Source organism: Podarcis liolepis, assembly GCF_965112155.1.
Source record: "Podarcis liolepis genome assembly, chromosome: 17".
NCBI lineage: Eukaryota > Metazoa > Chordata > Lepidosauria > Squamata > Lacertidae > Podarcis > Podarcis liolepis.
Genome location: NC_139571.1, coordinates 43,016,036 through 43,030,940, shown reverse-complemented (window position 1 = coordinate 43,030,940; position 14,905 = coordinate 43,016,036). Strand labels below are relative to the sequence as shown.

The following is a 14,905-nucleotide window of genomic DNA, read 5'->3' as shown; positions in this document are numbered from 1 at the left end:
TCCAGAAGGAAGGCTGGCATGCATTAAGAAGTGCAATACAGTGGTACCTTGGGTTACATACGCTTCAGGTTACAGACTCCGCTAACCCAGAAATAGTACCTCGGGTTAAGAACTCTGCTTCAGGATGAGAACAGAAATCGTGCTCCGCTCCGGCAGCAGCGGGAGACCTCATTAGCTAAAGTGGTGCTTCAGGTTAAGAACAGTTTCAGGTTAAGAATGGACCTCCAGAACGAATTAAGTACTTAACCCGAGGTGCCACTGTATCTGACTTTTAGAAGACATCTGAAGGCAGTCATGTTTAGGGAAGTTTTTAAGGTTTCATCTTTTATCCTGTTTTTAATATCCTGTTGGAAGCCGCTCTGAGTGGCTGGGGAGACCTGACCAGATGGGCAGGGTATTATTATTATTATTATTATTATTATTATTATTATTATTATTATTATTATTATTATTATTATTATTATTATTATTATTATATAGATATTCCAGCCGTTCAGCCTTGCTTCGCCCCCCACCCCACTCTTTGTGTAACCTGATGCGCCCCAGCGACGCGCCTTCTCGCCCTTAACCCTCCACTAAATCCCAGCCCCCGCCCCACTTTTCCTCCCCAGCCAGCCATGGGCTGCGTCGCTGGCGCTGCCACCCTCTCCCACATTCTCCAGAGATCTCCAGAGATCCCCAGATCGCGTTGCCAAGGCGCGCCTCGCCGTGCGTAAAGCAGAGCGCAGCTGCTCCGCGCGTAACCAAGTGAACGGTTCCTCTTTCCAGGGGAGGGCAGGAAGGAAGGAAGGAAGGAAGGAAGGAAGGAAGGAAGGAAGGAAGGAAGGAAGGAAAGGAAAGGAAAGGAAAAGAAAAGGGGCAGCTGACGGGCCTGAAAGCTCTCCGAGAATCCCACGCCACTTTCCGAGGTAAGGGGGGTGGGGGAACAACTCCAGGGGGGGAGCGAAGCGGAGAGAGACTCCGCCTGGAGAATCTGTTCTCTTGGCGCATTTGGCGACACCCAAGGAATGGGGAAGGGAGCAAACGAAAGGGCGAGGGAGAAGCGAAATAAATGCCACTCTATTTCGGGCGGAGAGGAGGGGAGCCAAGGGCTGATTCGCTCCCCCCGGGAGAGGGCAGGGCGCTGGGTTGGTGGAGGCAGGGGCCGGACCTGCGTTGCCTCGGTTCAGGAGGAGATCGGCCCTCGCGGACTTCGTCCAGGGTCAGGAATGGAGTCCTCTCTGCCCCTCGGGTCTCCTGCAATTGAAAGGACAGATCATAGTTGGAGACAGGGCCGGGAAAAGGGAGTGGGGCCCAAGCCATCTCGCAAATTCTGCTCTGTGCGCTGATGAAATGGTCAAAATAAAGCAAAGACAAGGCTTTGTGGCTTCTTAAGGACAGTATGGCATGATCATTTGTGGGCTAGAGCCAATTCTAAGTGAGAGACAGTTTGGCCAACTCATGGCTTTCCTTCTGGGATAAGAGACTCGATCCCTTCTGACTCCCAGTGTAACCAAAGCTCTTGTGACATAAGGGGGCAATTAGTTTTGTTCAAGGCTGTCTTCAGATTTGCAGAATTATTATAACACACACACACACCCTGTGACATACACCCAGCTTTATTCTGAGCACAAATACGTCAATATGAACTTAGCGCAGCAAGAACATTTGTGGAGCGGTTCGAATACCATTAGAGAGTTATAGAATGTGCTGTTTCTGTAGAGACGGGTATGGGAGAGACATGTTTTGTTGCAGCTGGGGCAGATGCAACATGGTATTTCTCTCTCTCTGTGCTTCTCCCAAGCACTCATTCCTCCTCTGGGCACTGCTATGGATACGCAATCTATCTGTCTCCAGGCACTGAGGTTGTCTGCAAGGGATTTCCATATGGCAGGGTTCATGTCACATTTGCAGACATCTTTGTAACTGCCTGAAGCCAGCTTTTTCATTAATATTTTGGGTGAAGCATGCCTTGCTGTAAATAGAGTGGAATAACCTGGGACTTTGAGGCTTCTTCCTTTTGTAGGGTCGGGGAATACTTTATTTGTATTTCCTCCTCCTGTTTTTAAAGAGCAATAATGATTTTCTGATCGTATTGTGTATTAATTCCTATTATTATAGGAATATTGGGTGGTTGTTTTTTTTATTTTTATCATCTATTTTGTGGTTTTATATCTTGATTTTATTCTGTGAAGCGACCAGAGACCCCCGGGTATAGGCTGGTATATAACTTCAACAAATAATACTAATAATAGTACTAACAATTGTTATTAAAAAGTTATTGTTCTTTGTTTTCCAGGAGATGTCTAACACTCAGGGTTTACAAGGGGAGCCGACTAGCGTGCGCAAGGCCCTTCCTGAGGCAAAGGAATGTTCCAGAAGCAAGTGCCCCCTTTGCGCTCAGCTCTTCTCTGCCCCTAAAATATTGCCTTGTTTACACACCTTCTGCACAGCTTGCCTAGAGCAGCTGGAGCCCTTTTCAGACCTGGGCTTGCCAGGCGAAGACTCAGACTCGAGTTCAGAAGGGCCTTGTCTCCAGAGCTGCCGCCAGCCGCCATCGCCGCTGCTCAGCCTCCTCTGTCCCGTCTGTGATGCTGAGGTAGATTTGCCACCAGGAGGGATCAAAGACTTGACCACCGATCACATGGCTCTGAAAGAGGTGCTGTTGGAGACCTTGCAAGGCGATGGCCTGGGCTTAGCCTGCGACCTCTGTGTGGATGGAGAAGCTGTGAAGCACTGCCAGGCCTGCCGGGTCTGCCTTTGCCAGTTTTGCTGCCAAGCTCACAAGTACGTGTCCTGCCCAGACAGTGCAATAGAGTTACCCTACATACCGTATTTTTTGCTCTAGAAGACTCACTTTTTCCCTCCTAAAAAGTAAGGGGGAATGTGTGTGCGTCTTATGGAGCGAATGCAGGCTGCGCAGCTATCCCAGAAGCCACAACAGCAAGAGGAATTGCTGCTTTCCCTGCTTTTCACCTTTTGATGTTCTGGCTTCTGAGATTCTGAATATTTTTTCTCTTGTTTTCTTCCTCCAAAAACTAGGTGCATCTTGTGGTCTGGTACGTCTTATAGAGCGAAAAATACGGTAATTTTGTGGTACCTTCCTGCCTTTTATGCCCATTTAACAATCACATTAAATAACATGCAGGAGACTTTGACAGCCCCTCCCCCTTTTATCCTTTAAACTGAACAACAGAATTGGAAGGCAGTGAAAAGGCTACAGAAAGGGGGAGTAGAGGCTGCCTGACCCTTCGCTCCCTGCCATTTCGCTACTTCAGCTGCTTTCATGCCTGCAGGTAAAATGATATACAGTGGTACCTCGGGTTCCATACGCTTCAGGTTACATACGCTTCAGGTTACAGACTCCTCTAACCCAGAAATAGTACCTCGGGTTAAGAACTTTGCTTCAGGATGAGAACAGAAATCGTGCTCCGGTGGTGCGGCAGCAACAGGAGGCCCCATTATCTAAAGTGGTGCTTCAGGTTAAGAACAGTTTCAGGTTAAGAACGGACCTCCGGAACGAATTAAGTACTTAACCCGAGGTAGCACTGTAGTATCCTTTTTTCTTTTATACTGCAGGTGCAGTTTAAGGCTTTAAAGGTCAGCACCAACACTTTGAATTGTGCTCGGAAATGTACTGGGAGCCAGTGTAGGTCTTTCAGGACCAGTGGTCCCAGCGGCCACTCCCAGTCACCAGTCTGGCAGTTGCATTCTGGATTAGTTGTAGTTCCCAAGTCACCTTCAAAGGTAGTCCCATGTAGAGCGCATTGCAGTAGTCCAAGCAGGAGATAACCAGAGCATGCACCACTCTGGCGAGACAGTCTGTGGGCAGGTAGGGTCTCAGCCTGCCTACCAGATGGAGCTGATAAACTGCTGCCCTGGACACAGAATTGACCTGCACCTCCATGGACAGCTGTGAGTCCCAGGCTGCGCACCTGGTCCTTCAGGGGCACAGTTACCCCACTCAGGACCAGGGAGTCCTCCACACCTGCCCGCCCCCTGCCCCCCAAAACAGGATTACTGTCCCAGTGTGTGTGAGTAGGAATGGATTTTCTTGTGCTTTGCGGATGTTGTTTTCTGGGATGCATAGACGGCTGAACTTTGCACCTTACTCTTCTAGGCGGCAGAAGAAAACCGCTGCCCACCCTGTGGTGGAGCTTCAGGACTTGAAGGGCTACACCCACATGGAGAAGCCCATCCAGTGCCTTTTGCACCCTTCGGAGGAGCTGACGCTCTTCTGTGAGCAGTGCGACACGTCTGTGTGCCAGGAGTGTGTGGTGGGGACACACCGGCAGCATCCCTACAATCTCACCAGTAACGTTGTCCACAAGCACGGAGATTCCATTCGGGAACTCTTGAAGATCACCCAGCTGAATATGAGAACTCTGGAAGGCGCGCTCAGCCGAATTGAAGAGGTGGACAGCGCCCTCAGCAGCCACGTAGAAGCCGTGGCTCGAGAGATCTGCGCTTTTGCAGACGGCTACGTGAAAGCCGTCGAAGAGCACCGAGACCGGCTGCTCAAGTTTCTGAACGAACTGAAGGTCCAAAGGGAGAGCCTGTTGCATTTGCAGAAAGCGCAGCTGCTCCAGCTGCTCCTGGATATGCAGACAGGAGTGGAATTCACTGAGCACCTGCTCACCAACGGCTCGGACCTTGAGATCCTCCTTACCAAAGGGGTGGTGGAGAACCGGCTGAGCAGGCTAACCAGCGTGGACTGCAATATCCACCCTCTTGCGGACGACAGAATCCACTTCTCTCCTCAAAAGAAGGCCGGCGTATACCATGGCTACGAAATCTTTGGGGCCGTTCTCAACAAAGCAGCTCATCCAGCCAAGTGTGTCCTGCAAGGAGCAGGTAAGGGGGTGGTTTGTAGCAGCAGAAAAACATCATAAGATGCTCCACATCCAATTGTCAAAATACACTGCAGACATCTGATCTCCCTGGAGACGAAAAGATGTGACAATAGACAGCTCTGCCTCCTTTTTTTTATCAAATGTTTTGTGCCACTGGGGAAGTGGTAATTCTGTATTTTGTTTTGGATGTTTGTATGTGAAGCCAATAAAAGGTTTGATGTACAGTGGTGCCCCGCAAGACGAATGCCTCGCAAGAAGGAAAACTCGCTAGACGAAAGAGTTTTCCGTTTTGGAGGTGCTTCGCAAAACGAATTTCCTATGGGCTTGCTTTGCAAGACGACAATGTCTTGCGAGTTCCTGCTGGTTTTTTCCCCTCCCCCCCTTTTCTAAGCCGCTAAGCCGCTTATCAGCTGATCTGATCAGCAGATAAGCTGCTAAAAGCCGCTAATAGCGCTAATAGCGTTAATCCTTCAATGGGCTTGCTTCGCAAGACAAAAAAACCGCTAGACGAAGAGAATCACAGAACGGATTCTTTTCGTCTTGCGAGGCACCACTGTATTGACACATTGAATGATTTCTACGCTTACAGCTGAAGCATTCAAACTCTCTCCTTCCTGTGTGTGGCAATTATTCTGTCCATAGTGTTTCTTCCTGTCCTTGTAAAATATTATATCTATCTTTTGTCAGCTGTTGCTGTTCTCCAGCCTGCCTTGGGCAGTGCTAGTGTCCCATTGTTGTTTCAGAAGATCTCTAACCTGAGAATGTCTTTACACACGTCTGTTTAAATGCAGGATTGCAGCTCAGTGGTAGAGACCATGTTTTGCATACAGAGAACAACACCTGAAATTCAGTGCCAGAAGCCCTGGACAGTAGTGAGGAAGAAAGGGCAGAGTCATTTAAGGGAGGTGAAATATACTCAGAGTCGAGAGTGGATTTCATGCTCTTTATTCAGCTCATGGTGGTGAGGAGAAATGGAAGTTTCCCCAAAGTATCTGCTTTATATACATTATTTACACAATGGGCTGCACGTGATTGGCTAATTCCAGAATTCTCCTGTAGGCCAATCAGGTTGTGGATTCACTTCCATCTGGAGCTGGATTGGGTGGCTCCTGCAGACCAATCATACTGTTGCATTGTTCTAGGACCAATCAGACTGCTGCATTCTGAATCCTATTGTTCTGGGACCAATCAGACTGCTGCATTTTGGATCCTATTCAACTGAGTACATAACAGGAGGACAAGGCTCTTCGCATTTTCTTCCCAATTCCTCTGCTCTGCTTTTCCAGATCTCGGCAGCACTCATCAGAACGAGCCAGCCGGCTTCACTCTGGTCTGCAAGGACGCTTCCGATGAGCAGATGGACAGAGGAGGGGAGCCCGTCCGGGTGTCCATTTCCCATAAAGACAGGAAGGATTGGTTGGTAGCTGTTCTGCAAAGGGTTGTCCGTTTCGGTCTGTTTCGTGTTTCCTTTTAAGAGTCCCTTCGCAAGCACATTCACGAAAAGGGTAAGGAGGTGAATTGCCAGAATCAGAACAGTGGCGGAGGAATCGTACCTGAGAGCCCAGGTGAAGGGATGCATGCGGATTTGCGGCAGCCTGCGTTGATTTAGGAGTATACGGGCACTTGAATAGTGAATAAACGGGAAGACATGAGCATCAGCCAATGAGGAGTGACTTGCATCTGGTGGTTGTAGCAGGTCCAGATATTCAGTTGCATAGTGGCAACTGGAACACCTGAAAACTAGGAAGATGGGATATGTATATATGCCTTTGCCCAGTGCTTTTTTTCTTAAAAAAAAATGTTTAGGGGCACTCTCCTTTTCCTACTCATATTGAAATACTGCCCCTCAATGAGGCCAAACTTATATTCACAAAATGTTTAGGGGTGTGCGTCCCCCCAGAAAAAAAGCACTGCCTTTTCCCTATTTTAGCCTCTCTTGCCTATTTTATTTCACTTTAAATATGTTGTAAACTGCCCCAAGATCCTGGTTAATAATAATAATAATAATAATAATAATAATAAAATAATAATAACAACAACAACAACAATAATAATAATAATAATAATAATAATAATAATAATAATAATAATAATAATAATAATAATTTATTATTTATACCCAGCCCATCTGGCTGGGTTTCCCCAGCCCACTTTGGGTGGCTTCCAGCAAAGACTAAAAATACATTAAATTAGTAGGAAAGGCATAAAGACGCCAAATTAATAGATATTAGGCATTTCCCTTCTGTCTTTCCAAAAGGAATCTTTGCTGGTGGTAGGCATGTTTGTCTCCTTCTGTGAGTCGCCCTCTGATAGTAGCTGCTCATGTGAGTAAACCAGTCCTAGGCATTGCCATGGGTTGAGGTAAGCTGGCTGTGGTGAGCAGCTCCCTGAGTCTTAAAGAGCTGGATGACAACCTTAAAATTGGATTAATTTAGCAAGTCCAGTTTCTGATGGAAACACTCCATTGTGAGACTTACTAATTTAAGGCTTTCATCAATTCAATCTATTTCTATCACATCTTTCAACCAAAGTATCCAGATCTGTCCATCAGACCTTTTAGTACAACAGCAAGACATTATAAAGGTTTTCAGAGAACTGTGGGCCAAATACAAAAAGTTCCCATATATTCAGAAGTATAAAGTGTTCCTCTAGTGTATTTAAAAAGCCCCTAAGATTATATCAAATTTGCTGGACTCTGGAGTTGCTTTATACTTTATTCTTCAGTCTACTAATTCCCAAGCATGCCATGCCTTTAATGAGCTGGATTCTAAATGTCTTTAACATTCCAGCAGGGTAATTCATTGCAGATAGGCAAAAAGAAAACTTGTTGTTTCACAGCTTCTTCAAAGCTGGTTTCTGAGTTCAGGTTTACAGAGCAGCGTTTTTGTGTCTAAGGAATTTGCAGTCATTTAAAGTTCCTGAAGAAGGAGTCTTGTGCTTTGACAGGCATAGAGAAGCAACAATAAGTGCCCCTTTGTCCAATCTACCACACGGTGCCAAATTCCTGTAAATCAGTACTGGGGACTGGGGACTTGGTTAAAATATTCACTCAGGGCAGATAGGAAAGGAGCACCGAATCCTTTCCTGGTACAGTGGTACCTGGGTTCTCAAATGCTTTGGTACTCAAACGCCGAAAACCCGGAAGTGAGTGTTCTGGTTTTTGAACGTTTTTTGGAAGCTGACTGTCCGATGCAGCTGTCAGCTATTGTTTCCAGGGCACCTGCACCAATCAGAAGCTGCGCCTTGGTTTTTGAACATTTCAGAAGTCAAACAGACTTCCGGAATAGATTAAGTTTGGCGCTTTTGTTTCTGCTATTTATTTTGGGCTTTTGTTTATGAGGCATTTTTGGTTAATTTGTTTTTGTGACTGTGTGGATAATTATCATCTACAATACAGTCTTATTTAATTTATAGCATAGTATATTGATGATTGCTTTCATTTTATGGATCAATGGTCTCATTAGATAATAAAATTTCATGTTAAATTGCCGTTTTAGGGGTTGTTTTCAAAAGTCTGGAACAGATAAATTTGTTTTGCATTCCTTTCTATGGGAAAGCGTGCCTTGGTTTTGGAACACTTTGGTTTTGGAATGGACTTCCAGAACAGATTAAGTTTGAGAACCAAGGTACCATTGTAGTGTTGTTGTTTTCCCCTGTCCAAAACTGGCTTTCCTCAACTGGCTTTCTAATAGCATTGACTGCTTCTTTATCTTGAAGAAAACAGGTGTGGAGATCTGTCTAGTGATGGGAAGAAAGTTCCCCAGTCACCAGTAAAGGTAAAGGTAAAGGGACCCCTGACCATTAGGTCCAGTCGTGGACGACTCTGGGGTTGCGGTGCTCATCTCGCTTTATTGGCCGAGGGAGCCGGCGTACAACTTCCAGGTCATGTGGCCAGCAGGACTAAGCCGCTTCTGGCGAACCAGAGCAGCGCACGGAAACGCCACTTACCTTCCCGCCGGAGCTGTACCTATTTGTCTACTTGCACTTTGACGTGCTTTCAAACTACTAGGTGGGCAGGAGCTGGGACCGAGCAACGGGAGCTCACCCCATTGCAGGGATTCGAACCGCCAATCTTCTGATCGGCAAGCCTTAGGCTCTGTGGTTTAACCCACAGCGCCACCCGCGTCCCTCCAGTCACCAGTAGTATACTTCAAATCCAGTCTTCATTTCTGCTTTACAGCAATGTCCTGATTCTGACACACAGGTCTACCACCATCAGATTGACTCTTCAGGTCCTGAAGTTGGAAAGAAGTTCATCAGTGGTTCAAAAATACCAGTTGTGGGATATCCTCAATTCTATTAAGCAACTCGCTACTTGAGACCTCTTAAAATAATCACCAACTTCATCAGTCACTGGATCAAAGTCTCTATACAAATGTCTTCTTTATTTTTGCATGCCAAGCAATTATTTTTCTTTCCTCTCTGTCTTCAATCCAGTGTCATCAAGGCCAGTGTAAGTGACAACCAAGATGGGACATACCATATTTCTTACATCCCTGAGGAACCGGGCAAGTACAAGGTCTGCGTCTTTGTCAGAGGTCAACATGTACAGGTAACACTTTCGGCTAGCTTTTGTGGGTGTGGATGATTTTGGAGAGTCGACCAAGAATGAGCAGACCTATGGCAAGAGCAGAAAAGGAGAGAGAGGAGAGAGGAGTTAGAATTGGAGCTTAAGGCACTTCTGAGCTCAGCTCTTGCCCAGGGATGGGAATGGCTTGAGGAGACTTCTCAGAGCCTCAGTTGGCCTGAGCTTCAAGCTATCAAAGGGGAATCAAGACACTTCTTCCTCGAACCTGGCTTTGAGTGTCACTGCCTTAGGTGAATCCACTGGCCTTTAGGGGGACAGAACATGTTCCCTCCATTTTCATTGGTTTAAGGGCTTTGGAAACATCTAAAGGCCTTCGCCTTTCATTGTCGTGAAGAAAGTGTACATGGGGAAAGTGTTGACAAGTTTGATTGTCAGAGAACCACAACAACATAAGTTGGCCCAGAGGGTACATACCTACTTTTGGACACAACACAGCATAATTTATACAAACACTTTAATAAATACATAGTAAGTGTGATTGTGTGCAAAGGACTATGACCCTGCAGGCATTATACACATATACAGTGGAATCTTGGTTTTCGAGTGACTCGGAAGCTGAACGTTCTGGTTTTCAAACGCCGAAAACCTGGAAATAATTGCTTCCATTTTTGAACAGGCCTTGGAAGTTGAATGGCTTCTGAGGCACATTTCTCAACTGAGTTTGCCGACCGACTGTTGCTCCTCATTGTCGAACGTTTCAGAATGGTCTTCCAGAACAGATTACGTGCGACAACCAAGGTTCCACTGTATTTAAGACTGGTAAACATTACTCTAGGCAGAGGGCCTTCTCAGTAGTGGCATCCAACCTGTGGAACGCCCTCTGTCAGGTGTCAAGGAAATAAACCGCTATCTGACTTTTAGAAGACATCTGAAGGCAGCCCTGCAGAGGGAAGTTTGTGTTTTAATTTGTACTGTGTTTTAATTTGTTGGAAGTCACCCAGAGTGGCTGGGGCAAACCCAGTCAGATGGGTGGCATAATAATAATAATAATAATAATAATAATAATAATAATAATGTAGTTGTTATACTGTTTCAGAGAATGGTTGCTAGTCCTTTCCCCCACTCAAAGTAAGTGTAAGGCCTGTAATAACACCTCCTGCTGCTGCAACCTTTGATGTCGTATTATCCTCTAGTGTGACATGCATAGCGACGCAGGTGGCGCTGTGACTTGCCGATCAGAAGGTCGGTGGTTCGAATCCCCGCGACGGGGTGAGCTCCCGTTGCTCTGTCCCAGCTCCTGCCAACCTAGCAGTTCGAAAGCACGTCAAAGTGCAAGTAGATAAATAGGTACCGCTCCGGTGGGAAGGTCAACGGCGTTTCTGTGCGCTGCTCTGGTTCGCCAGAAACAGCTTAGTCATGCTGGCCGCATGACCCGGAAGCTGTACGCTGGCTCCCTTGGCCAATAAAGCGAGATGAGCGCCACATCCCCCGAGTCGGCCACGGCTGGACCTAATGGTCAGGGGTCCCTTTACCTATGACATGCAAATCTGTCCCTTTGGCAACTTTTTCTCTGCAGGGCTCCCCCTTCACCATGATTGTAAAGAACAAGTTCCGCCCCCACCGAGGCGTCTTCCACTGCTGCACGTTCTGCTCTAGTGGGGGGCAGAAGGCTGCTCAATGTGCTTGTGCAGGAGTCATGCCTGGTAAGTAACCGCTTTCCCATAAGCTACTGGGTCAGGCACAGTTCTCTCTCTCTCTCTCTCTCTCTCTCTCTCTCTCTCTCTCTCCAGGGAACTTTTAATGGTCTACAGCCATGGTTCCCAACCTTTTTTTGGACATGCTGCACCTAAGCATCTCTAAAATCCTGGTGCCCCCCCCAATACTATATAATTCTTACTGTTCAAAAAGTGAACTCCTATTCGCATGGAGGAAGCCTGAAAGGCCATTAACTGTTATTAATAACTCATTCTCAAATTGCCCGCTGTAAAAATCAAATTGCCCCCCTGTGGGGCATGTGCCCCAAATTGGGAACCATGGGTCTTATTCGATTTATACAGCCATCAGGCTTTGCACATCACAGAAATTAAAATTATCATGAAGACAAAGGATATATAATTTATTTCAATTCATCCGTCTTGTCTGAGAATAATTTTTACAATGCAATCCTGTGTGTGTGTGTGTACTCAGAAGTAAGTTCCACTGTGTTTACTGGGGTTTACTCCTAAGGAAGCATGTCAGGATCAAATGGCCTTTGGAGTGTTTCAAACACTTGACATGTGCAGGAGCTAGGTTGGTCTTGTTTATGCTGACAGAGTGGCTTACTTGAGCAGGTTGAAAGCAACAGTGACACTCGAATCATGGATTCCTGAGTCGCACCTCAGCCCGTTAGCCACCTCCCTACACAGGATGCAAAAATGTCTCCAGCAAAATGGCCATAAGTGTAATAGCGCAGATGAAAGATTCCAGCCACCGTCATTATAAAACAGACATCCAAGGTGGTAGATGGAAGGCAAAAGCTATTTTTACAGTCATAACCTGCAACATAATTTTTTTGTTTGTTCCCTGCTTTATCTTCATCTGTGTACAAGGTTGAATGTAATCTTATCTCCTCTGTTGATAAATGACCTAAGGTCAGTGGTTCTCAAACTTTTTCCTCTGGGTCACACTTTTTGAATAAAAAAATTATTGCACCACATCGAATAATTTATTGATAAGAAATACATTGGGGGGGGGGGAGAGAAAAAACTCCAGGCAGTGCTTGGTTTGTGATATAGAGCACAACAACTTTACGGGACACCCAGAAAGTAAAAACAACACAGCTAAAGAAGAACTTGAATCATTCCCAAAATATAATTATAAACAATCCTCTTACTATGTGCCTACAATTCCCATCATCCCTGACCACTGGTCCTGTTAGCTAGGGATGATGGGAATTGTAGTCCGAAACATCTGGAGGGCCAGAGTTTTCCCGCCTCAGCATGCAGACAAGATCAGTGAGAGACTTATATTAAGTCTAGTTTGAGACAAACAAATTCTCATCTCCCCACCAGCAGAAAGAAGCCTTTCTCTTTTCTAATTGCCCTTGAATCTTCCTGCCACGCTTGCCATCCTCTTCTGCCATGCCAGTGTGCAGCACACCACATCTTTGGAGAACCGCTGCCCAAAGTGCAGGAAATGGTGAGTTTACTTGGAGAGCTTTTCTAGCCAGTAAAACAGTTTCTTTTCCAATGGGCAGGTGGCTATCAGGGCTGTGGTCACGGACACAAGGGTCACCCTGGCGCTCCTCACTGGTCCTGCTGTGGCAGCGTAGCTGAAGCCTCCGAGTGCTCCATTGTGCCGTCTGGCGAGACTTTGGGAAGGAGCCCCCTCAGGACCGTGGTGCTCTGAAGGGACTTCTGGCAAGGCGGCAAGGCTTCAGCCCACAAGGAGTTACTCAGCTGCACTAGTTGCCAGAGAATCTCCTGCGTTGAGAAGATGAAACATGTCAAAATAAAAAAGTGCCTTCTATCCCACCTTTGCGCTGTTTGTGAGAATTTATATGTGTGTGTGTGTGTGTGTGTGTGTGTGTGTGTGATGGGGGCAAGCTCTGGGAATTGTATACAGTGGTACCTCGGGTTAAGAACTTAATTTGTTCTGGAGGTCAATTCTTAACCTGAAACTGTTCTTAACCTGAACACCACTTTAGCTAATGGGGCCTCCTGCTGCTGCCGCACGATCGCTGCACGATTTCTGTTCTCATCCTGAAGCAAAGTTCTTAACCCGAAGTACTATTTCTGGGTTAGCGGAGTCTGTAACCTGAAGCATCTGTAACCCGAGGTACCACTGTAATTGACTTCTGCTCAGTTACTTTAAAAAAATAGCTCAGTTGTTGGAACTATGCCAGGAAGTGCAAAATCCAGTTAAAGGTTTGTGTGTTTTCAAAAGCATCATTACACCCAAGGTCAAATATGATGTGTGCTGAATGCTTTCACGCTACACATGTAAATATGAAGTTGGCAGGATCCTCCCTCTGCCCACCACAAGCTAGCTTGGCCTCTTATGGGTCTCTCTCCAACCGTTTAAAGGAGAAGGACACACTTAAAGTCTTCCTTTTGCTGTCTGGCTCTTACTACTTGATATGCAGCCCAAATCCTGTCCATACTTATTTGAAACTTGAAAGGTTGCATAGGACTGCAATCTGAATTTACATGCCTTTTCCCAGGTAGTTCTGGGCAGAATAAACACACTTGATCATATCCAATTTCACATGGTAGTTCACCTGCTTTCCTGTAAAATAACAGTCTAACTTCAGTGATGATTATCTGGAAAGTGACTTTATACATTGTGCTAAGATTTATCTGGTTTTGCAAGCTACAATAATTATGCAATCATGTCATGGCGGTTAAATTTAAGTTAGAGATAGAGCAGAGAAAGAACACTTGACTTTAAACCGAAAAAGACGCTCTTAAGGGTCAAACACCAAGGTTTTTAATTGTCAAAGTGAAATGAAATTTCTTCTGTAATTATAAAAGGATGTCACATAGAGGAGGGAGAAAGGTTGTTTTCTGCTGCTCCAGAGAAGCGGACACGGAGCAATGGATCCAAACTACAAGAAAGAAGATTCCACCCAAACATTAGGAAGAACTTCCTGACAGTAAGAGCTGTTTGACAGTGGAATTTGCTGCCAAGGAGTGTGGTGGAGTCTCCTGCTTTGGAGGTCTTTAAGCAGAGGCTTGACAGCCATATGTCAGGAGTGCTCTGATGGTGTTTCCTGCTTGGCAGGGGGTTGGACTTGATGGCCCTTGTGGTCTATTCCAACTCTATGATTCTATGATTCTAGTGAGTGGAGCTGTACATCTAAAAGGGATGCAGGTGGCGCTGTGGGTTAAACCACAGAGCCTAGGACTTGCCAATCAGAAGGTTGGCGGTTCAAATCCCCACGACCTAGCAGTTTGAAAGCACTTGCAAGTCGATAGTTATCCGAGTATAATTCAGTACCACTTTGGCGGGAAGGTAAATGGCATTTCTGTGCGCTGCTCTGGTTTCACCAGAAGGCTTAGTCCTGCTGGCCACATGACCCGGACAAATGTTGGCTCCCTCGGTCAGTAAAGCAAGATGAGCTCCGTAACCCGAGTTGTTCACAACTGGACTTAACTGCCAGGGGTCCTTTACCTTTTTCTTACATCTATTGAAGTCACTCCAAACCCTTCCCATCCACCAACCAGGTATTATATTTCAACTAAGCAATTTTCAAGGGAAAGATGGCCAGTATGCTACAAACTGGAACAATGATTTAAAATTACTGCCCCCCCTTTTAAAACAAAAACCAAGCACCAAGTCTTCATTCACTCTATCACAGAATGTTGTGTATACACAGCATCAGGGCCGGATTTAGGTCTGATGAGGCCCTAAGCTACTGAAGGTAATGGGGCCCTTTATATGTCCAGCTGTCCTTTGTCAACAACAAATTGTCGCTTTGCAATGTTAACAACAGCTGGCAAGTAGCTGTCTCGACTTGTTCTGTACTTGTTTAGCCCGATTCCAGATCCACAATAGGATAACGACA

General features: G+C 46.0%; 1 protein-coding gene across 2 annotated transcripts; it reads left to right on the top strand.

The window, feature by feature from the left end:
• Positions 1–627: 627 nt before the first annotated feature.
• Positions 628–12,872, top strand: TRIM45 (tripartite motif containing 45). 2 transcript variants are annotated; one of them, XM_083481826.1, is made up of 8 exons: positions 628–774; positions 815–908; positions 2,279–2,766; positions 4,100–4,833; positions 6,119–6,248; positions 9,270–9,384; positions 10,937–11,063; positions 12,596–12,872. In XM_083481826.1, the coding sequence occupies exons 3-8, from the start codon at positions 2,282–2,284 to the stop codon at positions 12,745–12,747; spliced, it is 1,743 nt and encodes a 580-aa protein (XP_083337952.1). In that variant the 5' UTR covers positions 628–774; positions 815–908; positions 2,279–2,281; the 3' UTR covers positions 12,748–12,872. The 2 variants fall into 2 exon arrangements, with proteins under 2 accessions (XP_083337952.1, XP_083337951.1); XM_083481825.1 differs by lacking the exon at positions 628–774 and having other exon boundaries at positions 783–908.
• The last annotated feature ends 2,033 nt before the right edge of the window (positions 12,873–14,905 follow it).